This window comes from Rattus norvegicus, chromosome 20 (genome assembly GCF_021556685.1).
Source record: "Rattus norvegicus strain SHRSP/BbbUtx chromosome 20, alternate assembly SHRSP_T2T, whole genome shotgun sequence".
NCBI classification, from domain to species: Eukaryota; Metazoa; Chordata; class Mammalia; order Rodentia; family Muridae; genus Rattus; species Rattus norvegicus.
Window position 1 is genome coordinate 11,201,859 of NC_141553.1, and position 25,727 is coordinate 11,227,585.

Consider the following 25,727-nt stretch of genomic DNA (forward strand, 5'->3'; position numbering starts at 1 on the left):
TGTATGTGTGCACTGGGCACATGCTTGGTGCCCACAGAGGCCAGAAGAGGGTATAGGATCTCCCATGTCTGGAATTACAATGTGTTTGTTTGCTACCCTTGTTGGTACTGAGACTCGAACCCAGGCATCCAGAAGAACAGACAATGCTTTTTACTGGTGAGTCTCTTCCCAGCCCCTCCTGTCTCGTCTTGACTTCTTTATTTGGATTAGTAGAATCTGCTAAATCTTTTTTTTTTTTAAGATGTATTTATTTAATGTATGTGAGTACACTGTGGATCCCTTCAGACACACCAGAAGAGGGCATCAGATCCCATTACAGATGGTTGTGAGCCACCATGTGGTTGCTGGGAATTGAACCCAGGACCTCTGGAAGAGCAGTCAGTGCTCTTAACCACTGAGCCATCTCTCCAGCCCCTGCTAAATCTTTTTTGGCTCCTTTCTCTTGTGTTTAGCTCTGGGGGGGGTGTGACCTTCTGTGTTCTTGGCATCATCTTACATCCTATTCAGAGTTGATCTTACAGCCCCTCTCTTTCCTCCCTCACACAGGACGCTGTACACTTCCGTTTTAGCTTTCAGAATTTCCTGCTTCATACCCTCGTGAGCTGACACATCCGAGAGACAGTCTCTATGCTTCGATATCGAGAGATGAGAGAAGTGCTTTGTCTCTACGTTCAGGCTGAAACCACCTCACAGATTTGCCTGTCTAGAAAAGCCTCTGAAAGAAGTGAAGAGGGGCTAGCCTGGTTTTATACACTTACTGTTTAGTTATTTTTGCTTATTTGTATTTTGTTTGGTTTGGTTTTTGCCTTTGTTTATTCAAGACAAGATCTCTCTCTCTCTCTCTCTCTCTCTCTCTCTCTCTCTCTCTCTGTGTGTAACCCTGGCTGTCCTGAAACTCACTCTGTAAGCCAGGCTGGCCTGGAATTCATAGAACTCTGCCTGCTTCTACCTCCCACGTGCTGGGCTTAGAAGTGTGCACGACCACTTCCTGGTTTGTTGGTCAATTTTTGGGTGCCTTCCTCCCTGGGAATCAGTGCCTTCATCTGGTACTATTCCTCCCCATCTGAGGAGGTCTTCCGTATCTAGTACAATCTGTCCTCAGGCCTTATTACCTGAGACATCTTTATCATTTTCTGGCTTCTTGAAGAATACTTGTATTTTTGAAGAACACTGTGTGAGGTTTGACGTGTTTTTTTTTTTTTTTTTTTTTTGGTTCTTTTTTTCGGAGCTGGGGATCGAACCCAGGGCCTTGCGCTTCCCTGGTAAGCGCTCTGCCACTGAGCTAAATCCCCAGCCCCTTGACGTGTTTTTAAACTTAGTATTTTAAATATGTCAGAGAGCTGGTGAGATGGCTCAGTGGGTAAAGACATATGCCGCTGAGCCCGAAAACCTGAGTTTGAGCCCCGAGTAGAAGGAGAGAACTGATTCCTGAAAGTCTTCTCTGACCAACACATGCACACCACGGCACACGCATGCACACATGGGCCACACATACATACACATGCTAACTAACTAAATAATTAAAGTAACAAACTAAATTTCCACCTTGTTTCGTATCTTCAGCTAGGAAGCCAACTCCACCCTCGCCATCCTGGGAAGGCGATGTTCATACTTTCTGTCTTTCTTCTCCTCCGCTGCCTTCAAGTAGCTCACCCGCGTGTGGGCTTTGCGTGAGTCTCCCTCAGATTTTTCCAAGCTTTCTTTTCTTTTCTGCTTTGCTTCCTTCTCCATTGACAACTCCTGTTCCATGGGCGTCAGACATGTCCCTCTTGGCTAAGAGCACTGACTGCTCTTCCAGAGGCCCTGAGTTCAATTCCCCGGGCAACCACATGGTGGCTCACAACCATCCATAATGAGATCTGGTGCCCTCTTCTGGCCTGCAGGCATACATGCAGGCAGAACACTGTATACGTAATAAATAAATCGGGAAAAAAAGATTATTTTTTATTATGTGTGCGTGCCACACCTGTGAGGTTTTCCTGAAGAAAGTGTCAGAGTCCCTGGAAGTGGAGTTAAAGGTGGTTGTGTGCAGTCCAGTGTGAGTGCTGGGAACTGAACTTGGGTCCTTTGCAATGGCAGCAAGATAGCGCTGAGCTGTCTTTCGAGCCATTTGATTCGTTTAAAATACTTTCTGCTTTAGGGCTGGAGAGATGGTTCAGTGGTTAACGCCCCTGGGTGCCCTTCCGGAAGACCTGGGTTTGATCTCCAGCATCCACCTGGTGGCTCACAACCATCTGTAACTCTAGTCTCGGGGAATCCAATGCCCTCTTCTGGCCTCTGCAGGCAACGGGCATGTCCATGTTACACAGACGTACCTGCAGGCAAAACACCCATACATGTAAAAGTAAATAAAACAAAAATAAAATATTTTGTTGCCTCACCGCTGCCGTCCCTCATTTGTGTTCATTTAGCCCCTTGAATATACATTTTATAGTTGCGTTGGCCTTGGTAAACAGTCTCTGGCTGCTTTCTGTTGAGGTTGCTTGCCTCGGAGGAGCCTCACACTTCCAGCTTCTGACCAGCCATTTCGTGATGCCCTTTGGACTCTGATAAGTGATACACAGCGAAGTCTCTGGATTTTCTAGGCTTGGGGTCTTGTCTTCCCTTTTAGCTCACAACTCCGTTAGCCTTTCCTGCTTGTGAGCTCCTGTAGGTTTGTTTGTGTTAAAGACTATTCAAGGTGCCCCTTCACCAGTCCCTCTGGCTGGCAGGACTCTATCTCCAAACTTGATCGGATCACATCAAAGCTGTTGCTTTATTGGAGGGCAGGGACTGATAAGTTCTGGCTTTGAGGCCAAGCCTGGCCACAGCCTTTGATATGTAGAGTCCCTGCACTGAGGCTTGAGTTTAAGTTGTTAGAGGGCTGCTAAGGAAGCAGGGGAGGAGACATGGGAAGTCAGAAGTCCTTCTGTTACTTTGCAGAGGGAGCCTGTGGCCTGGTCACACGGTCCTTACTCTAGTGTCTCGGCTGCTTGGCTTTGAGTGTCCCTGTTGTTCCTGACAAGCCTCGTTGGCTCCCATTCCTGCGAACCAGAATTCCTGGAAAGGAGGTTTGCCTGCGAAGATTGACTACAACGAGGTGGAGAGGTTGTCGTGCTGCAGGCTTAGCGCTTAGTTATTTTATGATAGCCTAGGGTTAGCCCCTAATGTCCATTCACTTAATGCCCACTTCAGTGTCAGAACTAACACCCTGTGACTAATAGATTAAAAAGAACCTTTTGGTATCTATTAACTTTGCAGACCACTAGCTTCTACTGCCTCCAAAGCTAAGAATGTTGTTTGAGGCTGACAGGCAAGATTCCTCCATCTTGCTGTAACAGCCTCTCCGATGTATTCGCCAATGCATTTTAAGTTGCCTTGATTTACGACTTTTTATGTTCTGCTACTATAAAACCTCAAGCTGCTTCCACATGGGATCAGGAAAGCTGGGTGACACCCACTCAGGATGCCTCAGGGGATTCCTCAAAACCCTTGCTTCCTGGGTGGTGGGCACTCAAGTTTGGCCTCAAAAGCACAGAGTCTTTGGACCTCTATTCTTGCTTTGTTGTGCTCTCGCTAGGTTAGTGGTTCTCCACCTTCTTAATGCTGTGATCCTTTGATAGTTTTTCATGGTGTGGTGACCCCCTCCAAATAAAAAAATTAAATAAATAGAAATATTGAATAAATAAAATAAAATATTAAATAAAATATTAACTAAATTAAAATAAAATAGTAAATAAATTAAAATATTAAAATATGAAATAAATAAAATATAAAATTATTTTTGTTGCTACTTTGTAACTGTAATTTTGCTACTGTCATGGGTCATGATGTAAAATTTTTTTGGAGGTAGAAGCTTGCCAAAAGGCTCGGGACCCACAGGTTGAGAATCCCTGCCCTAGGCTGTGCCTGGCAGGTCTCTACCTGCTTCAGTTACCCTAACCAGTCGCCCCCAAGCCCATACCAACATGCTTCCAGCCGTTCAGTTCAAAGTAAGATTTGGTTTTGCGATATTCACAATACCAAGCGACTTCAAAGCAGTACCAGTTATAGATGGCCAGTACTAACGAAGGTGGGACACAGGGGAGCATTCTGGAAGCCAACAGGAAGAGTGTTGAGGGCTGAAGGCAGGTGGAAATGTGTGTGGTGGTTCATTTGAGGAAAAACAACCAACCAACCAACCAACCAAATAAACAAAACCCCCAAAACCAGAAAGGACAGTGGGAAGTTGGCGTGCCTGGATTGTACGGGGTGGGTGGAACACTTTCGATCTTGCCTTGCTTTGAGTCAGCACACTTGGCAAGTCCTTGTTAACAAGGAAGCAGGGACTCAGCTTGGCACTGCACAGCCGCGCTCGCCCAGATGTAAAAACCGATCCAAGGCATCCTGCAGAGGCCGGAAAGGAGGAAACTCCCTCGGAGATCGAGGGAATTCCGCAAGATGTGATGGTGGGGGCGCACGGGTAGAAGCGAGGATGGGAGTCAGGGAGCACCCGCAGGTGAGAGGCCGAGGGTCATCCAGTTTAGACAGGTCGAACAAGCCAAGGGTCACCAAGCTTGGGCAGGTGAGAAGGTGGGGTCTCGGAGCACAGGCACGTGCGCTGCCCTCTGTCCCCTGCAGCTGCCTGAGAACCGAGGCGGTGGTACCTCCAGCTCCTTACAGCTACAGCGGCCCCGCCCCGCCCCGCCCCGCCTCGCCCCGCCCCGCCCCGCACGCGGCCTTTTCCGTAGGAGGGCATTCGGCGGAGAGGCCCACCCCTTTAAGTCGCGCGCCCCGGAAGTGGTCACGCGGCGGCGCCGGGGCCGGAAGTAGACGCGGCCGGCGGCGGCGGGCGGCCGGCTAGGAGCTGCCGGGGGCCGGCGGCGAGGAGGCGCGGGCTCAGTGGGCCCCGCGCTGCCTCGGGTGCCCATGGGGGGCGAGGGGCCGGGCCGGTGACGCCGGACGCCCATGGACGCCCCTGAGGAGCCACAGCCACCGGTGGTCTACACCATGGAGAACAAGCCTATCGTCACCTGTAAGTGCGGCCGGGCGGGCGGGGGGCGCGGCCGGGCTGGGCAACTCCCACCTACGCTGACACAGCTGACCTCCGACCTTTCCGCCGGTGACCTCCGACCCGCTGTGCAGCCGACGCCGAGCTTTGGGTCCTGCCCTGGGCGGCCCGGAGCAGCTTGCTGTGTGCTGTCAGAGCTGCTAGGGATCGGGCCGGCCTTCCCCGTGGGTGCTGACCGCAGTCCGGTGAGCAGGCCGGGCTCTCCGCAGAGCACAGGTGCTCTTCCTCTAGTGACAATCAAGCCAGAGTGGAAGGTGGCCGGCCAAGCCACTTAGGAAGGAACCCAGCTCTGTCTGGTTTAATCTTCCTGTGCTTATAGGCACTTTCCAGAGCTGCTCCACCAGCGAGTTCCCGCTCGAACATCCCCTCTGCACTTTTCCTTCTCCCACGGAATGCACACATACAAAGATCGTTTCTCTGCTAAGGAAACAATACTCATTTTAAAGCACAGTTCCAGAACTGAGTAGTTCTGCAAACTACGGACTCATGGCAAATGTGGACAAGCTGGTTGACATTTTGACAGCTTGCAGTGCTGTCTCCCAAAGTGCAGGTGTGATATTTGGCTGTTGGCAGTTCAGTCTGTGCTTGACCTTAAGAATTTACTTTTTCCTAAACAGGAAGCACTATTTGCAAAACCTGGCGCTAGGCCCCTGGATTCCCAAGGTCTCCAGCTCACCCTGATCTGTTCTCTTCTTTGAGCCCTTGGATAAATGGGCTCCTCCCAGTCCCTTCCTGAAACCTCCTAGACATTTCATATTTAAAGACTTATGACATCGCTTTATTGCTAGATCAACTTTCTCAGGGACATGGATGTATCTCCCATAAAGTTGGGAGACTTGCGTAGTTGAGTGGTAGCCCCCACACCCCCACCCCAGAATGCTTGGCGACTGAAAGCCTTGCCAAACTTCACCTGCGACAGATGTGACAGAACTGGTCTGGAGGCTGCCCCACCCTGCCCAGGTGCTCCTTGATCCCCTCAGGGAAATTGCACCCAGTTCATGTTTGGATTCAAAGTTCTTGAGAACTCTCCCCCAAGTACTATGCACAATAGGAATTCTGGATGAATTGCTATTCATACCCAGAGGGGCATCCACTTACTTGATTGCACTCTCCACCCTTAGCTTTGAACTTAGGCATTTTAACTTTCATAGGCATTTTTCTCGAGACCCTTCTGAAGGTAAAGCTCTGAGGCATGGGCTGTGGCTAAAGAGGACAGATTAATTACTCTGGTAGTTAGTGCTTGGAAATGTGTGCTACTTAGCGCCTTACCTTCCTTCGTGAGGACAGCTGCACGGTGCCTTCCTGCAGGCCTGTTGGAGTTTGGATGTTGGTGGGGGAATTCCCATGGCTTTGGGGTAGCATCGTAAGAAAGTGTGCTGATGATGTCCCCAAGTTGGAGGGTACAACTTTTCACTGGACTTTCAGAAAACAAAGTCGTTCCAGAGAAAAGTAAAAGGATTCTCTTTAAAATAAAAGGCTTGTTTTTTGGACACTCGGGAAATCTGACAGCATACACTCTATGGTATTTTTATGTTTCTGGGGCTGCAGCTTTGGCAGGCACTCAGCCTGGTTCCACCTCATTCCTTCTTTATCTTGTTCTGTTTTAAAGGAGAAGCTAACAAACTGATATCTACCCGAAGGCCAGTTCACTCTTAACAACACGTCAATACTATATTATAGTGCTCTTAGTGTTTGCTCCCCAAACAGTCTGTTCCTTCTTATTAAAAAAAATTGTACTTCAACACTCACCCAGCCAGTCTGTGTTCACTTCAAAAAGCAGAGCTCATGTTTATCCGTGTGTGTGTGTGTGTGTGTGTGTGTGTGTGTGTGTGTGTGCGCGCGCGCATGTGCGCGCATGTGTGTGTGTGCAGACTCTTGCACCTGTGGAGAACCGAGATCAGTCTCAGGAGTTGGTCCACCTGAGCTGTCTACCTGGGTTTTCTGTTGTCTTCATACAGTGTCTCTCCCTGGAACCTGGGCTTCACCAGTTAGGCCAGTCCAACTGGCTAGTAAGCTCTAGAAATAATACCTGTATCTACCTCCCCATTGCTGGGGTTACAAGCACATCACCATGGCATACTTGTCACATGGGTTCTAGGGACCAATAAATGTTTCTCGGGCAAGCATTTTATGAGTTGTCTTATCCTCCCAGCTTCATCTTTTCCTTTGGACAGTGACTGGTGCTAGATTCGGGGCAGGAGAAGAGCGGAAGGTTCTCAAAGGTTGGGGGAGACAGAATTGATTGTTACTCGAAATGTTCCTGATTTATTTTAATAATGTTTTGAGGCCGCATAGAAGTTTTAGTAGGTTTTAATTGTAATTGGAAGATTCTTAACATCCTGCCTTGTGGGCTCTGGGGGCGAGAGACTACCTCTGCAGAGAGGATCTCCGTGGTATAGAGAGGATCTCTGTGGTACAGGGCAGTTGGGGAAGCCCGCTGCAGTGGCTTGGATGATGAATCACCTAGTCAGAATATTATGATGCTTACCATAAAATTTATTAATCATGAGAAATGCTCAGCGATACTGAAAACCAGCCGGTCCATTTGTTTACACTTTAGGTTTTGGCTTCCTTTCCCTCTCCCCTTCAAGACCAGGTTTCTTTGTTTTAGAAAAAAAGAGGACATGTTCCTGTTGCTGTGTGCTCATTCAGTGGACAGTTGATGTAGTCCTCTAGTCTAGCTTTCCTCTGTGACTAGCACACATGGTCACCTTGGAACGATGAAACATCTAATAGATAATGCCCTCTCCAGATGATTGATGGTCATTAGGGACGGATCTAGTGCTATAAATTTTGAAAGGAAAAAGAAGACAGCAGAAACAAGCTGATGTGCGTGCAGAGTTTTGTATCTGGTTGGAGTTGATCTTTCCCTTATAGGTGAGAGTTTATAGATTTGAATTTCCTACCCAGTCTGAAAGTACAAAAATAAATGAAGTGTGTTTTCTTAGAATTAGTAAAGGTAGCAGCCAGTGACCGAGCAGTGGGAGGAGCCTGAAGAGGTCTGCAGGCAAACCAGGCAGGAAGAGGGCATCAGTACTGACCTGCTGGGCCTCCACAGTGGTGGGGATAGAACCCAGGCTCTCCCATTCCCCAGCAAGGGCTCAGCCGTGGAGCTGTATGTTCAGCTCTGTTGGACCTTTTCTCACTACAATGCTCAGTCTAGTCTTGAATTTGGGATTCTTTTGCGTAAGCCTTTCAAATAGCTGAGATTACAGGATTGCTACAACAAGCCTGGCTCTCTGTATGTGTGCTGTTTCTGTCCCCGCTGCTTAGGCGTGCTTGTGTCTTCGGGCCATTCGGGCATTTCCTTCTTGAGGGACTTCAGCTGTGAAGCGGACAGTTAGATTAGAGGACAGAGTACATGCTAAAGAAGCTAAGGAGAGCCTAAACCTTGTGTGGCCTCAGTGCCTTGAATGTCACAGTTAGTTACAGCCCCTGGTTATTGCATTTAGTAAGTCCTTCAGTCTGTCCCCTCAGTCACAGCAGGGCTGTTGTGCTAGGAGAGTTCTTTGCTGGCATATAGTGAGGTCACATGGATGACATGGCTTAGTGTGACTGTGGAGTCTCATGAGGTATCACAGACTGATCTCCAACAGCTTTGCTCTCACTTGCTGACCTCTGTGCTCACCTGCAGGTGAGGAGGAGAGAAACTTGAGGCTGAAGCATCTTTCTGGGTCTCTTTCCTCCTAGTCTCCTCTGAGTGTTTCCTGTCCCGCCTTTTCTTGCCTATTGTACTCTAACTGTACCATCTGTGTCTGCTCCCAACACACGCTGTCAGACTACTTATGGTACTTGAGTATTTGATTTTAAGTTACAGGTTGATGACTTTGACTCCCCTGGCTCCCTTATGTCTGATCCAGTCACCTTTCCCACCTTTATGGTGGCCCCACATCACAGGCCTTTCTGTCTGTCTGTGGGATTCCTGCAGTGTTCTCCAGAGAAGTCATAACACACACTCATCAGCTTAGGCCCCTCCACTGGTTCACTTCCTTCTCAGAATAACTTTCCCAAGGCTGGGGATGGCTCAGTGGTGCATGTTCGCTTAGCATGTGCAAGGCCCTGAGCTTACCCTAGCACTGCTCAAACCAAAACAAACAGAATACCCTTCAAAAGCCTCCCGAACTAGCCTCTGACTCTGCCTGGAGCTGTCAAGCCTCTACTGCCCCTGCCTAGTGGTCTCTGTCCTCTCTCTGCCTCTCTCTTCTCCCAACTTATTCAAAGGTCACTGAACCCTAGGCCTGCTCTGCCTCCCACACCCCACTTGTGTTTAGGATCCCTCTAACTTCACCCATTTTTCTTGGCTCAAAGCTCCTAACATAAATATTTATTTTTGTCTTTGCTTACTGTTTCTCTTCACATGAAATGCAGGCTAGAGTGTAAAGCTTCATGATGGGGGGGTGCGTGACCTGTGGTTCTCTGTTGTGTTCTTGATCATCTGTGGCTCTCTGCTGTGTTCTTGATCATCTGTGGCTCTCTGCTGTGTTCTTGATCATCTGTGGCTCTCTGCTGTGTTCTTGGTCATCTGTGGCTCTCTGCTGTGTTCTTGGTCATCTGTGGCTCTCTGCTGTGTTCTTGATCATCTGTGGCTCTCTGCTGTGTTCTTGATCATCTGTGGCTCTCTGCTGTGTTCTTGATCATCTGTGGTTCTCTGCTGTGTTCTTGGTCATCTGTGGCTCTCTGCTGTGTTCTTGATCATCTGTGGTTCTCTGCTGTGTTCTTGGTCATCTGTGGCTCACTGCTGTGTTCTTGATCATCTGTGGCTCTCTGTTGTGTTCTTGATCATCTGTGGTTCTCTGCTGTGTTCTTGGTCTGTGGTTCTCTGCTGTGTTCCTGATCATCTGTGGTTCACTACTGTGTTCTTGATCATCTGTGGTTCTCTGCTGTGTTCTTGGCACCTTGAATAGCACTTGGCAAGTACTGGGTGCTGAGGCTGTTTGTGGAGTAGATAAGTAAGTGAGCACACATTCTCTCGGGGAACATCCTGCTGACTGTCTCTTAGTGCTTCTATGAGGTAGAACCTCCTAATGCCATAGTGTTCTTTTCCTTCTGTACACTAAGTGCTGTGTGAATGCTTGGGGACTACCTGCTTTGTTCTTAGGTAAACTGAACTTGTGCGTTCTGCTTGGACTTTTAACCAGGGGAATACATGTTTATCCAGTAAAGCAAACTAACCAGTATGCTAGGGGGCATTTTGAGAGATCTTGGCAGCTGTGTTTAGCTACGTTTTCTTTACTACAAGTCAGAGCATATTTAACATCACAACCAAGCCAAGGCTTGCTGTCCTGGGCTGGGCCTTGTGCTGTGAGACCCACCTGGCATTAGAAGAGGCCTCAGAGATGCCATTGTAATTCCAGTACCCTGCAAGATCACAGCACACAGTCTCTGCGTTGGGTGTCTTTGATAGATACAGCACGTTGGTTCGTCCTCTGTCAGCAGTTTGTCCCACTGATGGCCAGACAGAGTGCCACTGTATGAGCAGTCTGTCCCTCATTTATCTGGTCAATAGTTGGTGGACGTTTGGGTTATTTCTACATTTAGCTCTTGTAATTCTGCCGCATGTTTTTGTGTGGACGTTTTTATTTCATAGAGGATTCTAGGAGAATGGCTGTGTCACATGGTGAGATTATGTTTAGCTTTTTAGGAAAGTGCCAACTCTTCCCAAAGTGGTTATACTGTTTAACATCCTTGGCAGTGTGCAGCTTCCCACATCCTCACTGACAGCCTGTTGTCTGCCTTTTTCATGGTAGTGGAAGATTCCTCTGTCTTGTTTGTCCTGAGACAGTCTCACTCTTACTGTGTAGCCCAGGTTGGCCTATAACTAGAGATCTTCCTGACTCAGTCTCCAGATGACAAGTGCCCCACATGCAGCCCTTAGTGAAATGTTTATTGAAATGTTTTGTTCATTTTAAGTTGTATTATTGAGTTGCAAAACTCAATTCTATTTTCCAGATAACAGTTGCATATTTGAAGGTATTTTCTCTTAAATGTCTTGTATCCCCCTACCGCCCCCCCCCCCGTGTGTGTGTGTGTGTGTGTGTGTGTGTGTGAGAGAGAGAGAGAGAGAGAGAGAGAGAGAGAGAGATTATATATGTGCATGTAAAGTCGGTGTTGGGTGTCTTCTGTACCTTATCTTTTGAGAGAGGGTCTCTTATGGAACCTGGTACTCACTGATTGGCTACAATAGACCAACCGACAGATATGTTCAGCGGCTCTGCTCTGTCTGTTCCCTGCCACCCACTATCCTGCAGTGCTAGAATTACAGACACACCGCAACCAACCACAGCCACTTTTATCCGGCCCAGCCTTGCAAGGCAGGCCTTTATCCACTAAACCATCTCCGGCTCCTCTTTTCTTTGTTAGAACAAACCATGCTTACTTAGCACAGTGGTTCTCAACCTTCTTGATTCTGCAGCCCTTTAATACATTCCTCTTGTTGTGTTGTGACCCCCAACCATAAAAATATTTCACTGCTACTTCCTAGCTGTAATTTTGCTACTGTTATGAATCGTGATGTAAATATCTGCTATGCAGGAGAGCTGATATGTAACCCCTGTGAAAAGGTCATTCAACTTGCAAAGGGGTCACAACCCCCAGATTAAGAAGTGCTGACTTAGCACATGGCAAAGAGAGCAGTGGTGGATGAGGAACAGCCTGTGAGGCATGAGCATCGAGTCCTTGCACAATGAGAGTGGACTGCATTTCATGAGGCTGCAATTTCCTGGTGTGTAATTCCTGCATGTAAACAAGGGCAGTCTTGATTGGTTAGTATTTGGTTAGGGTGAACTACCACGTATGCAGTCTCCCTCATGCAGCTGGAGCAGCTCTGTGGTATAGGGTTGCTTCTGATGTGTTTGGTGAACTGTTCTCTCTTCCTCAGTTTGGGTGGAATAGAGCCGGGGACCAGGCTTACATGGGGGCACATTGTCCCTCCCTTCTGACCTCTCATTCACGGCCTTCCTTCACATTGCCACCCTCTGCCCCAGTAGAGCCATGAACCCAATCTTGGGGGTTTGGTTGGAAGTCTCTTCTTTAGTAGCCTCTTGGAGCTGAGCAAGGGGGCTGCATGCCTGGCCCTGTCTTAGCTGGCAGGAGTTCCTGGCAGGCCATGAAAAGAGAACCATACTTGGAACAGTTTTGGTAGAAGGTCTGCATTGTCTAGTCCAGAAGGCTTATGGGAAGTGGGGCTCCCAGTGCCAGGGGCTGAACATTGTCAGAGTGTCACATGGGTTAGAACTGTTGAACCCTGGAAGACATAAGCATGACAGAAGGTTAAAACACAGCAGTCCTGAGCAGCTCTGACTAGGGAAGGATGAAGACCACTGTGCATGTCTGTGTCTTTGGTGAGGAGCTTGGAGAGGAGGTGTATGTAGTTCTCAGGATCTAAGCATGCTGTGAAGGAAGTAAGGAAATAATGCAGTTGTTCAGTGGTACCCAGAAAGGAGGAGGACATGGCTGTCCCCAAGGGGTCAGAGCATCCTAATGCTGGGACCTGTACAAGAAGGATGTATAGAAGGGACTGAGCTCAGGGAAGCAAGTTTCTGCTAGAGAAAGTACAGGTCTTTAGTTGATTACCACTTGGATGGTGCATTCTTCCATCTCCTGTGCTGTGTGGGAAATGGACTTTACCCTGCACAGATGAGCAGGGCCATAACAACTCTGGAGCCATTTACATCCACTAAAGTGGTCACCTGAACAATGCCTTTGTGAATCTTTACAAGTGCCAGCCCCTAGCTAACCCAGGTCAGGATGAGAGTCTGGGCAGCGCTGCTGGAGATTGCTTTGGGATATTGCTGGGCATTTTACTCTTTGTCATGGTCTCTGGTTGGGTATTTAAGACCATGTTGGCGGTGGCCCTACCTTAACCTTCTTGTTATGGTCACTCAAGGCTCTTTAGGACTTACTCAGGGACTTAGGAGTCCCTTGGCTCTTTTTAGTCACTCATGACATCTGAGATGGGTCAGGGCTCTTACTGATTACATGGCTTCCCTTGAAAACAGTGAGGACCTTTCTTTCTTTGAAGAAGGTACGCTGCTCTGCGCCCAGCCTCTGGGTCTCCGGTCCTCTCAGATCAAGATGACAATGACTTATCAGAGCTGTAACCCTTTTATAGGGGTTGCAAAGACTGCTCAGTGGTTAAGAGACAACCCAGGACGAATGTTGGGCAGTTCACAGCTATCCATAACTACTATCTCTGGGAGCCCAACACTTGATTCTGGATTCTGTAGGTGCGCGCACACACACACACACACACGCACACACGCACACATAAATTTTAAATAATAAATCTTAGAAGATGTGAATTTTTAAAAACATAGCCTCAAAAATTGTACTTAAAGCATTAAAAAAAAAAACCCAAAAACTATGAGATAGTGAATTTTAACTAGCTGTATCTTTTTGAGACAGACTTTTGCTATGTGGCCCAGGCTGGCTTTAAACTCATGATCCTCCAACCTCTGTCTCTGAATGCTGGGCTAACAATAGTTGTACACTACCATACCTGGCCTCCCATATATCCTAACTTTCAAAGTATTGTTTAAATTAGTATTCAAATAAAGGACTTTTATTTTATGTGTTTTATGTATATTATTTGCCTGAGTATATGTCTATTTACTGCATGTGTGTAGTGTAGCACACATGCAGATATCAGGTCCCCGACAACTGGAGTCATAGAGGTTGTTAGCCTTCCTAGGTGCTGACATTTGATCCCAGAAGAACCAACTGCTTTTAACCACCAAGCCATCTTCCAGCCTTCCAAATGAAGTTTGTAAGTGTGCTAATTCTCTTAGAGCCTCTGCTCCTGGTTCATTTTGCCCTCCAGTTTTTGCAGCCCTATCTCAGCCGTCCCTCAGAGTTCTCACTGTCTGGTCAGTCTGAGCGAGGAGCTCAGCACTGTACTCCTTGTCGTTTATGTTTTGCAAGACTGCCTCATTACCTGTGTCACTCCTCTTTCGGCAGACATGTACCGTCCTGTTGTCTCTCCCTACCTCCTAAAGGTTGCAGAATGGGGAGATTCTAATTGAACACCACCTTTCTCATGCGTTAGTGGGGATGCTTAAGTTGGAAGCATTTGTGCATGTATGTGTCTAGTGCTCAGCACCCTTGGCTCCTCCCTCACAGAACTGTCTTCAGAGCGGCTGGCGGCTGACTGTTCTCCTAAGTGACGCCTCTCCCGTGTCATGAGCATCCCTGGTGTGTTCCTCTACTTGCGGCTGCTGCACTAGAGCACACTTTTATTTCTAACCAGTTCAGTCAGAACCTCAGCTTCTGAGGCAAGGAGCTTTGCTAGGTTCTTGACTGTTGAGCTCTCTGTCCCCTGTCTCTGATCTGCAGTCACTGTCATCCAAGGAGCCCTGCTTCGTTTCAAATTTTCTTTTTTTACATTCATTTATTTATTATGTATACATCATACAGCTTTCTGCCTGCATGCATTCCTACAGGCCAGAAGAGGGCACCAGATCTGATTATGGATGGTTGTGAACCACCATGTGGTTGCTGGGAATTGAACTCAGGACCTCTGGAAGAGCAGACAGTGCTCTTAACCACTGAGCCATCTCTCCAGCCCCTGTCCTGCTTTGTTTCAATAGGAATGGAGTCTATTGATGTGAACATTTGCCACTGGTGTCTTTTTACATTTTAAAAATGGTCTTAGTTAGGATTCAAGACTACAAGGTTTTATTTACTCTAACTATTCTATCTCCTATACGTGCTTTCCCCGCCCCCCCCCCGGGGGAAAAAAACCCGTATATGTAACTCAGCCTGTGACACTATCTGTAATCGTGTACTGAGGCACAGACAGCATTGTCATCAGATCAGGCCTTCAGTCAGCTAGCGGCATCACAGTGTGTACAACAATGAGTGTGGGTTCCGTGCAAGAACTGTGCTGCCTCAGATAAGGGGCTTGAGCATTGGAGGGGCTGGTGTCCACTGGGGTTCTGGAATAAGTCTCTCAGATGTAAGGGACAACTGAATTCTACCGTCTCCCCTGGCATCTCCTCTACCTAAGCATCCCATTGCAACTTTCAAAAAGCTTTATTCCTTTATTTGAAATGGCCTAAGTTTGACAGAATGGCTCAGTGGGTAAAGGTACCTGCTGGAGTTTGATCCCTTTGGCCCAGATAGCGGAAGGAGAGAAGCAACTCCTGCAAGCTGACCTCTGACCTCCACATGCACACTATGGATCGTGTGCAGTCATCATCCCCCCAATAAATTTTTAAAAATTAATTTAAATAATTTTAAAAAGAATGTGAACATTCTGTATTCCCCACTCTCAGGTGAGAGATTGCTAACTCTGGTGGTTTCTTCTATACCCTTCTTTTTTTTTTTTTTTTTAAAGATTTATTTATTTATTATATATAAGTACACTGTAGCTGTCTTCAGATACACCAGAAGAGGGCATCGGATCTCTTTACAGATGGTTGTGAGCCACCATGTGGTTGCTGGGAATTGAACTCATGACCTCTGAAAGAGCAGTTGGGTGCTCTTTTTTTTTTTTTTTTCTTTTCTTTTCTTTTTTTCGGAGCTGGGGATCGAACCCAGGGCCTTGCGCTTGCTAGGCAAGTGCTCTACCTCTGAGCTAAATCCCCAACCCAGTCGGGTGCTCTTAACCGCTGAGCCATCTCTCCAGCCCATCTTCTATACCTTTCTTTTCCCACATTGTGCCCTGTGCTATGCTGTGCTGTGCTGTGCTGTGCCCTGCGCTGTGCTGTGCCCTGCGCTGTGCTGTGCCCTGCGCTATGCTGTCCTGTGCTGTGCTGTGCTGTGCTGTGTGTGCTGTGCTGTGCTGTGCTGCGCTGTGCTGTGCCCTGCGCTATGCTGTCCTGTGCTGTGCTGTGCTGTGCTGTGCTGTGCTGTGCTGTGTGTGCTGTGCTGTGCTGCGCTGTGCTGTGTTATACCTGGAATATGGTCCCAGTCTGAGGAAACCAATGTGCTCATGGTCCTGTTCCTTCTCGGGGTGGGATTTGTGACAAAGCCCACAAAGTGTGGAGCCATGCCAGGTGCTGGACTTGCCAGATTTTTCTCTTTCTTCTTTGTTCAGTTTTGAAACTGCAGTTAGACCCCATTGAAAAGGTTTTTTTTTTTTTGTTTTTTTTTTTTTTTTTTTTTTTTTTTTGGTTCTTTTTTTCAGAGCTGGGGACCGAACCCAGGGCCTTGCGCTTCCTAGGCAAGCGCTCTACCACTGAGCTAAATCCCCAACCCCGAAAAGGTTGTTTTTGAATAAAGACTTTAAGGTGAGGAGGGAACATGGGAAAGGAAGTTAGGAACCCTTGGCAGGGCTCTTTTTGACATACAAGATTCACTTAGGCAGTCACAATGCTGTCTGCTCTGACGGAAACCTAAGTTCAAGTCCCAGGAGCCATGAGGGCACAGGGGGCTTTCTCCTAAGACAAATCCCTGAGGGTAGACAGCATGGGGGGCTTTCTCCTAAGACAAGTCCAGGTCCAGTGCTGCTTCTGAAGAGCGTAGGGCCAGGCCTCTTGATTCTTACCAGCTGCTTGTCCTCAGGCTGCTGGGAAGCACCCCCCACCTCCACTGTACTTGTCAGCCCTCCTTCATGGGCTGACATGAAGTGTCAGGAATGCTGGCCAGAACCCCTACTAAGGCTTATGAGTATTTTACCAAAGAGCCCAAGAACTCTTCACCCCTTCCACGATGACACAGAACAAAGAGGATTGGGAGCCCTCAGCAGGCAGCACCTCTGTTCTTGGGCTTTTGGCCTCAGAGCTGTGAGATGTGCTGTCTGCTGCCTGCGAACCCATCCAGAGTGTTCTGTCACCTGAGTGTGTCACCTCTGAGGTGACCCAGTGTGTCAGATGATAATTTTGCACATGGCAAGTGGATGGCCTGTACCACTAAATCAGGACACAGGTAAAGGCAGGTCCATTACAGAGTGAAGGACGGGTTGTTACTGTCTGAGCTGCACCCACAGGCCTCATTGTGCAGTGGTTCCTGGGGAGAACATCTTGGGGACCTCACTGATCTCCCAAATGACTAGCAAGTAAATGAGAGGAGGAAAACCACAGCAGACTTGTGATGGCTTCTGCCAGGCTGCCCTTGGGGTGTGTGTGTGTGTGTGTGTGTGTGTGTGTGTGTGTGTGTGTGTGTGTGTGTGTGATATGTGTGGGGTGTGTGCGTGTGTGTGTGGGGGGGGGGTATGTGTGTGGTGTGTGTGGTGTGTGCATGTGTTGACTTAACCTGCTGTCAACATGCCCTCTTGATGGGCCCTGCTGGGGACCTGTCCTTTCCCTTTCCTGTCTGGTACACAAGGCACAGAGAGGACAAATGCAGGTGCATGCTGACTGACAGTCAGGACCAGGCAGTCAGCTTTCCGGCACCACACTAGCCACCATTTCCTGGTGCCCAGATAGACCATTCTCTCCCGGGAGATCTGATACTGCAGTGTAATCTTCATGATCAGTTTTTGGCTCATGCTGGCAAAACTGCTAATGGCTCACCTCCATTCCCAGTCTCCTCTTTACAGTCAATCACGGCAGGCAGGAGAGTGCATTCTCTTAAAGAGGACCCTGGGTCTAAACAGGTTAGCTGTCTGTAGGAAACATTCCCTTTTTACTTTATGGTATGGTCATGTTGTCATTTCGGGAGAGCCAAGTAGACTTTAGAGTTCTGTTAAAGTTAGGGTGCGAGCTGAATGACAAACTGGACAGCAGTCTGTAGTCAGACATAAGTGTCTTCCCAGGCCAGCTGTGCTCCCTCCCACCTATTACCTTAACTTCACCAGAGCCGGGCTCACAGGTTAAATAAGCACCCAGTCTGAGTTGGGCTGGTGTGCATTTCCTTCTCTCTTTTGGGGACGCTCTCCGTGCATTTCAGTGCTGTTCTGAGTAACTGTGTGGGGGCAGAACTTCTCATGTTTCCTCTGCTTGTGTGGAGCTGTGGACTCCTTTGTGGTATTAGAAAGTAGAAGGCTGGGCTGAGCTGCACCCAAGGCAGACCTCGTTCTCTGTGAGAGTCACAGACCTTTGTGGAGGCTCTGTAACCCCAGTTCAACCATGCAGGCTATTGGGTTCCTGAAACTAGGCACTTATTTTAGGTGGGAAATAGCCTTGCTTTTCTGTCTACTCCACTGAGCATAATATTGCCTAAGAACATCAACATCTTAAACTGTAAAGTATATTTTGCCTTTGTTTATCTTAAAATCACGTAATTGGTTTTTCTTTGTTCCTGTTGTAGGTGCTGGAGACCAGAATTTATTTACCTCCATCTATCCGACACTTTCCCAGCAGCTTCCAAGAGAACCAATGGAGTGGAGAAGGTACAGGCTCTGTGTGTGGCCGGACTCTCCTTGTAACTCAGGTGCTCGAGTGATGAGTGGGTGCTCAGACAGCAGTGCCTCTGTTCTGGAGCACAGGCTGATGAACAGTGGCCTACAGAGCCTATGGGGCTTTCTCTTTAAGGCTGTTTCAGTTTTGTGTTTGTGGTGCTGGTGATTGAATCCAGGGCCTCACTTTCCTTACCTCATCATGATTTTTTTCTTTTGAGATAGAATCCTGTTATATAGTTCATGCTGGACTTGAATTAGCTATGTAGCCCAGGCTGGCCTCAAACTTGCATTGCCCCTGCCTCCACCACTTGAGTAGTATACTAGGGTTGCAGGCCAGACCATCACTCCTGACTCTTGAACTCTTGATTCCGTGTGTGTGTGTGTGTGTGTGTGTGTGTACGTGTACGTGTACGTGTACGTGTGTGTACGTGTGTGTACGTGTGTGTACTGCCCCTTGACCTAGAGACTTGCATACAGTGGGCAAGCATTCCTCTACCGAGCCGTATTCCCAGTTCTCTTTTTACCTCATATTCTTAAGCAACATCTCACTGAGTTTCTCGGGATAACCTTGAACTTGCATTGCAACCTAGGCAGAACTCGTGGTCCTCCCATCTTAGACACTTGAGTACCGAGATCCCTGGTCTATCTACCCCGCTTCTCCTGGATGGAATTTGTTGCTGTTGTTTTAGACATTAGATGACAGGTTTTTGAGTTAGATTGTCAACATATTTGTGCCTGAGAGTGATGTCTCATTTAGCCATCAATAATATAACAAATATTCAGTGCTGGAGAGTGCTCTTTGAGAAAAATTATTCAACATTGGAAAAGGCCCGATGCTGTTCAAGAAAGCAGTTAAGTAGATTGATGTTGGGAAGGGGGTGGCTAATCTCTGAAGAAATGATCGGTAAAGGATGCCAGCTAAGTGCGTTACTAAATGTCTCTGAAGACACTAGAAATGTGTTCATGAAGCAAAGGAAAAGATGGTGGGAAAAAACAAATAGTGAAACAACGTGGATTTATTTCCTCCCGTTCCTGAGCCCCAGTCAGTGAGGGTAAAGGACTCACTAGCAAATTCACAGGGACAGAGCTTTTAAAGAGCACTGCGGGCTGAGGTATTTACATGAGCAGAAATGTATTTGACATGTGGTTCTGAAGGCCATGATGGCTGCTGAGGGCCCTGGCTGCATGAGCAGGAACCGGTTCCCAGTGGCAGCCTAAGCGAGCTCTTTTGAAATGGGCTGCCCCACAGAGGGCTGTCTCCGCACCGTGAAGTACAGACCAGGTCTCCACCCAGGAACTTTGGAGGGCTCCTAAGAGCAGCAGCAGAGAGAGGGAGGCAGCCATGGCAGCTACAGAGTGTGGACAGAGTCTGGGGAGAAGAAAGACAGATGGGAGAGTTTCAGAAACTCCCAGCATAGACAAGTCTATAACCGTGACAACACGTGGAACTTGAAATACAGAGTGCAGGGCTGGGGTGGAGTCTGGGGGCAGCTTGACAAGGAAAGATCATGCCTGGAAGTCCCATCTCCTCTGCACAGTGATGAATGTTCCTGACCACCTCTGTGGAAGCCTGGAGGTCCCATCTGTGCAAAGGTCTAGGCACGTGAGCAAGAGCTACCAAGTCAGGGTTCTGTGCCCCTGGGCCTTGGGGCAGCTGTGTGGTGCCTGTTGGATTTGGTCAGAAGCCCTGCAGGAAGCAGAAATGTCTCTAGGCTGTTAGAAGACCAGAAGCAGTAGCAACCTCTCTGGGGTAACTGAAGGAGTCCCAGCAAAGCGTCAGTCTGAATGAAAGGTTTGCTTTTAACGTAGGTGTAGCTCGGAGGACTTCAAGATAAGGTGAAATCAACAGCAGAGTGGAAATAGATCGTAAGCTTTGAAGCCAGCAGAACAAAACAACGCAACAGGAAATGTGATCAATCTCACAGGCACTAGAGAATGCAGATAGGAAGCCCACCCTGTGAGTGTAAGCACCGTCTGTTAGTGTAGACGTTCGTTTGCTGAACCCAGAGTTATAGGAAAGACCTTACAGAGAGCAGCAGGGGCTCCTTATGCGCAGGAGCCGCAGGCGGCCTGCAGTGTCTGTGGCTGCTTTCTCAGGTTGAAAGGGGCTTGTGCCACTCCTCCGTTTGAGCTCTGCAAGCAAACTGTTCTTTTCCCCCAAGTTTTCAGTAGGTCACAAAAGCATTGGGGCTCTTGAGAGTGTAAAGAGTTTTCTGTATTTTGACACTTGGCCTTCCCTTCTAGAGTGAGCCCGGGGTAGGGTTCCTGCAAGGGTACTGTTCTCACAAGTCCATGGCAGCCTTGCTCAGGTTGACCCTTGAGCTGCTGCGCCTGTGTTCTTGAACAGTGAAAGACTCTTTAGAGAGGGGTCTTGATGTGAGAGCTGTTGTAGTAATCCATGCAGGGTTTCTGGCCAGTTTTGACTCATAGTTAGCATGGTTTTGAAGCCCTAGATGTGAATGGATGCTATGTTGTCACAGCCCTAATTCTGCTCTGTGATTCAGTTGTTTTCTTGCTGACTTTAAAACCTGTTCTAGGTCCTATGGCCGGGCTCCGAAAATGATTCACCTGGAATCCAACTTTGTTCAGTTCAAGGAGGAGCTGCTGCCTAAGGAAGGGAACAAAGCCCTGCTCACCTTCCCCTTCCTCCACATCTACTGGACGGAGTGCTGTGTAAGTACTGGCTGGGCCGGGAGCCTGCCTGTCGCAGAGGGAGTGCGAACTCGTGAGCTAGGGCATGGCCTGTGCTCTCTGTTGGTGTCATATTGCCTTGGTGCCTCTGCCAGACCCATGGCAGTGTCCCTGTCTCTGCTTCACCTAACTGAGCCCGGGTAGCCATAGGGTTAATCAGCCAGAGTTGTTCACCTTGTGTTGTCATGACCCTTCTTCCCTCTCCAGAACATCCTCTGCTCTGTAGGCCCCATTCTTCACTCTGCTTGGCATTGTAGCTCTCACTTGTGCTTTCTAATTGTGTATTCATGAACCCACATAGGACTCTCCTGCCCATGAGATTCCCTTTCCTGAGGGGAAGTTCCGAGGGTTATTTCTTCCGCTTGAAGTAATAAAATAAGCACTTGGCAGGGTGTGAAGTACAGAAGTCATTTCCTCTGGGATTTCAGCCTGCTTTTGAGGCTACAGCAAGTTTTATAACTGGAACAAGGCAGGACTCTGGAGGCCTGTGCCTGGTCACACTTGTACTTGCTCCATGAATTGTTCCTCAGGAAGTCACAGGCTATGGGGGATGAGTGCAAGGTGTTGTCTACCAGCCAAACTCGCTAGAGACCGGGCATTTATGGGTCTCAGTGAGGATGGTCACACAGGGCCTCTATCTGGCATGGTTAGACTCAGAGCTAAAAAGGAAAGCAGATATATTATTAGCCACATACACATACAGTCTAGACCTGAGAGAACCCTGGGGATCCTCCCCAAGTTCAAACCCCAGGTAGAGTAGGAAGCCGCCTCACAGGTAGGATGACCATGCCAGACTTATCCTGTGAACTTTTCTCTCCATAACCCTCCATCCACAATGTCAGATTTATTTTTATTTTATTTAATGTATATGCATATTATGTGTATATGTATATAGTAGTCCTAGAGCTCAGATCCAGGTCTTTCCATGTGCTAGGCAGGTATATACTTGCAGGTGCATACTGAGATACTCAGATGTATTTCAGCCCCAGTACATTCCTTTTCTTCTTTGGTTGTGAGTGGGCTTTCATTCCTTGTGTCTCGTGTTGCTTTTTCCTGTGTAGGAAGCCTGCTGATCTACATTCAGATTAGCCTTGCTGAACTCTTTGATTTTGTGTATCAGTGAGAAGGACCCTTCTTCCTTGTCAGTTCTTAACTGAAAGAGTTGTTTTTGTTTTCTCTGATGTTAAGATGTCAAGGGCTGGAGAGATGGCTCAGTGGTTAGAGCACTGACTGCTCTTCCAGAGGTCCTGAGTTCAATTCCCAGTAACCACATGGTGGCTCACAGCCATCTGTAATGGATCTTATATGTCTAAGACAGCTATAGTGTACTCATAGACATTAAATAAACAAATAACATCTTTAGAAAAAAAAGATGTCATGGCTCCCTCTGCCCTCACCCTGACCTTCTTCGTGGGCTGTTGCTAGCTTTTCTTCAGTAGTAGGGCAGGAACACATGCTCACATGGAGCCGACAGCATCCACTTCCGTTTTTCTCACGAGTTTAACCTGGCAATGAATGCCCTTTGAGAGACATGGTGGCAGTAACCCCACAGTGTCCTCCACGAGTCTGGGTCAGGCTGGCCTGTGGTCCTAGCGCAGGTCCCTCTTGGCCAGCCTTGCTTTCTCAGCGTGACACTGGAGAAACGCACTGCAGCCCTTGGAGTTTTCTGCTGTGTTCACACAAGGCTGCTCTTAGTTTCCTTTTGTACTGTCTTCATGAGGGTTAAGTATTAATACCGTCTATTTTTATTTATCTTCTGTGTGTGAGTGTTTGCCTGCATGTACGTATGGATGTGTACCACATGCATGCTTGGCGCCCACCAAGGACAGAGGAGTGGGCACTGGGGACCTCGGAACTGGAATTTAGGATGGCTATGAGTTGCCATGTGGGTACTGGGAAACCAACCCAGATCATCTAGAACACCTTAACCTCTAAGCCATCTTTCTAGTCCCTCAATATAATCTTTGAGTCACAAAAGGAGTTTGGAAGTTTCCGTTTATTTCTCTTCCTGAAACTGTTTGGTTTGCATTGGAGCTGCTGGCTCTAAGGTTTGGAATATTCTCTGAGAGTGTGGGGTGGCTGTCTTCCTGTGAGTGCTTTCTTGGAAACTTCCTAGATGCCTTTCAGGAAATTGGCCTGCTTTATGTTAATTTCCATAGACCGTGCTGATAAATTGCTCATTTTAGTTAAGTTTTAACATTGTTTCCATTGAACTGCACGGTATGCATTCTGACCAGGTCTCCTGCCACTCAGCTCTTACTTTGTGTGTCTGCTTTCTTTCCTTGATTAGATTAGTTGTCAGAAACCTACCATTTTAATTTTAATTTATTTTTTTGCAGTCCAGTAGTTACCCTTCTCCTGGTCCGCCCTCTCACAGTTCCTTATCCCATTCTTCCCCCTGTCTCGGACCCCGCCACCCCAACCCCCCAGACATCCCCACTCCCTGTGGCCTCAAGTCTTCTCTCACTGAGGCCAGACATATACGGTCCTCTATTGTATATGTGTTGGGGCCTCAGACCAGCTAGTGTATGCTGCCTGGTTGGTGGCTCAGTGTCTGAGAGATCTGCTCCAGGTTAGTTAAGACTGTTACTCTTCCTGTGGGGTCACCCTCCGCCCCAGCTTCTTCTAGCCTTTCCCTAATTGAACCACAAGGGTCCCAGACGTCTGCTCATTGGTTGGACTGTATCTGTGTCTGTTTCAGTCAGCTGCTGGTTGGGCCCCTCGGAGGGCAGCCATGTCAGGTTCCCATCTGTAAGCGCACCATAGCAGGCCTCGGGGTCTCCCCTTGAGCTGGATCCCACTTTGGGCCTGTCACTGGACCAAGTCTCTTCTCCATTTGTGTCCCTGCGGTTCTTTAGACAGGGACAATTCTGGACCAGAGTGTTTGTGGGATGGCAACTTCGTTTTCTCCCATATCCAGGTCTTTCCTTTCATATAGTTTGTTCTTCTGTTTACTTTTTCACATTTCTGAAATGTATATATTTTTATTCTTAAATTTTAATTGATAACAAATCATTAAAGTTATTAATTTTCCTTGGTTACTACTTGAAGTACATCTTGTTTTCGGAAGTCGTTATAGTTGCGTTGCTGTTTTGTATGTATGGTGGGGGGAACTGGGCCTCACACAGTATAGGCAAGTGCTGTACCACTGAGCTCTCTCCCCAGCCCAATAAATCCTTTATTTTCTGTTTGTATGTATTTTAAGACAGTGTCTTTAAAGAACTGGCTTGAAAGTTGCTATATAGACCAAGCTCTGAACTCACAGAGATCCTCCTGCTGCTGTCTCCTGAGCGGAGGGTTAGATGTGGGCTAGCACATGTAGCCTTTCCTAGGAGAGTAACTTCCCTAGTTTGGTGGTGTTGTGTTCACAAAGGGTTGTTTGTACTTTCTTGTTTTGTGTCACTTGGCTTTTCTCTGTGATCCCATTTTTCAGATTGTGATAATAAAATGTGGGTCCATAAGAGCTGTCTTCCATGTGCCGCAGTTTCTTGTGCTGTGGCCTGGGCCCTGTTTTCCATGGTCTGGTGGTGGAGTAGCTTGTCCCTGGTCCTCCGTCATCCTCCTCGAGATGGGTGTGTTGTCAGTGTCAGGCACGTATGTGCTCCATAGCTAGCTTATTTTTTTTTTTTAAAGATTAAGCCCACTAATTTAATTTTTATGGAATGAAGCATGTGGTTGCCGAAGATGGTTTCTAAATAGTGTGTCCTACTCAGGAAGGCCTCGTGTCTGCAATGAGAGTTCATCTTGGGGCTGGAGAGATGGCTCAGTGGTTAAGAGCACTGACTGCTCTTCCAGAGGTCCTGAGTTCAAATCCCAGCAACCACATGGTGGCTCACAACCATCTGTAATGAGATCTGATGCCCTCTTCTGGTACATCTGAAGACAGCCACGGTGTACACAGATACATAAAATTAAAAAAAAAAAGAGGGGTTTGGGGATTTAGCTTAGTGGTAGAGCGCTTGCCTAGCAAGCGCAAGGCTCTGGGTTCGGTCCCCAGCTCCAAAAAAAAAAAAAAAAAAAAGAAAAAAAGAAAAAAAGAAAAAGAAACTTCAACTCTATTCAAACCATGTTCTGTGTGTACACCAGTGTGGATACTTCAGCTCTGTTGACTGTTGTGGGTCAGACTCAGTTTTTCGTTACATAGTGTATAGTGTTAAGGTTGGATGAGAGCACAGTGGTGAGCCTCTAAATATTTAAAATGAACTTCTGCTGACACATGTTCTCTTCTGGATGTCACGAGTGTGAGTCGTGTTTTCCAGGATGCCCTGCCCCAAATACACTTTTCTGTATGCCAGGGACTTTCCTCTGTCGAGAGGCTGGGTCTTTATATCTTCTGGTTCAGCTTGTGTGGCTATAATTTTTAAAGCAGTCTATATCTTCTCCTGGTCTCAGAAAGCCATGAAGAGGCCCACGCCATTAGAGAGTCACCCGCTGTGTCCCGGCTCCCAGCCTTAGAACATACAGCTCTGCCCTCACTTTCTGCCTGCAGCTCTATGAGCACAGTAGAACTAAGTCATTACACAGTGGTGGCTGGAACTACAGTTGGAGACACGGGAAGAAGGAAGAGAGAAGGGTGGGATGGGGGGCATGGGAGTTTTTATTGAAATTGCCTTGTTAATTCATTATTGATTCAAGAAGAATTTAATAGTGGTAAGTTTTCTTGAATCCAGGAACATGATGCGAGTTTGTATTCCTTTGTACCTTGTTGTGGCCTTAGTCGTAACTTCA

The 25,727-nt window shown here is 47.7% G+C and overlaps 1 protein-coding gene across 1 annotated transcript in view; it reads left to right on the forward strand.

Moving 5' to 3' along the window:
• The first annotated feature begins 4,786 nt into the window (after positions 1-4,786).
• Positions 4,787-25,727, forward strand: part of Trappc10 (trafficking protein particle complex subunit 10) — a 59,457-nt gene continuing 38,516 nt past the window's right edge. The window contains 3 exon segments of the mRNA NM_001173528.1: positions 4,787-4,993; positions 18,218-18,299; positions 20,846-20,981. Coding sequence (NP_001166999.1) covers positions 4,927-4,993; positions 18,218-18,299; positions 20,846-20,981 — 285 coding nt within the window. The 5' untranslated portion in view covers positions 4,787-4,926.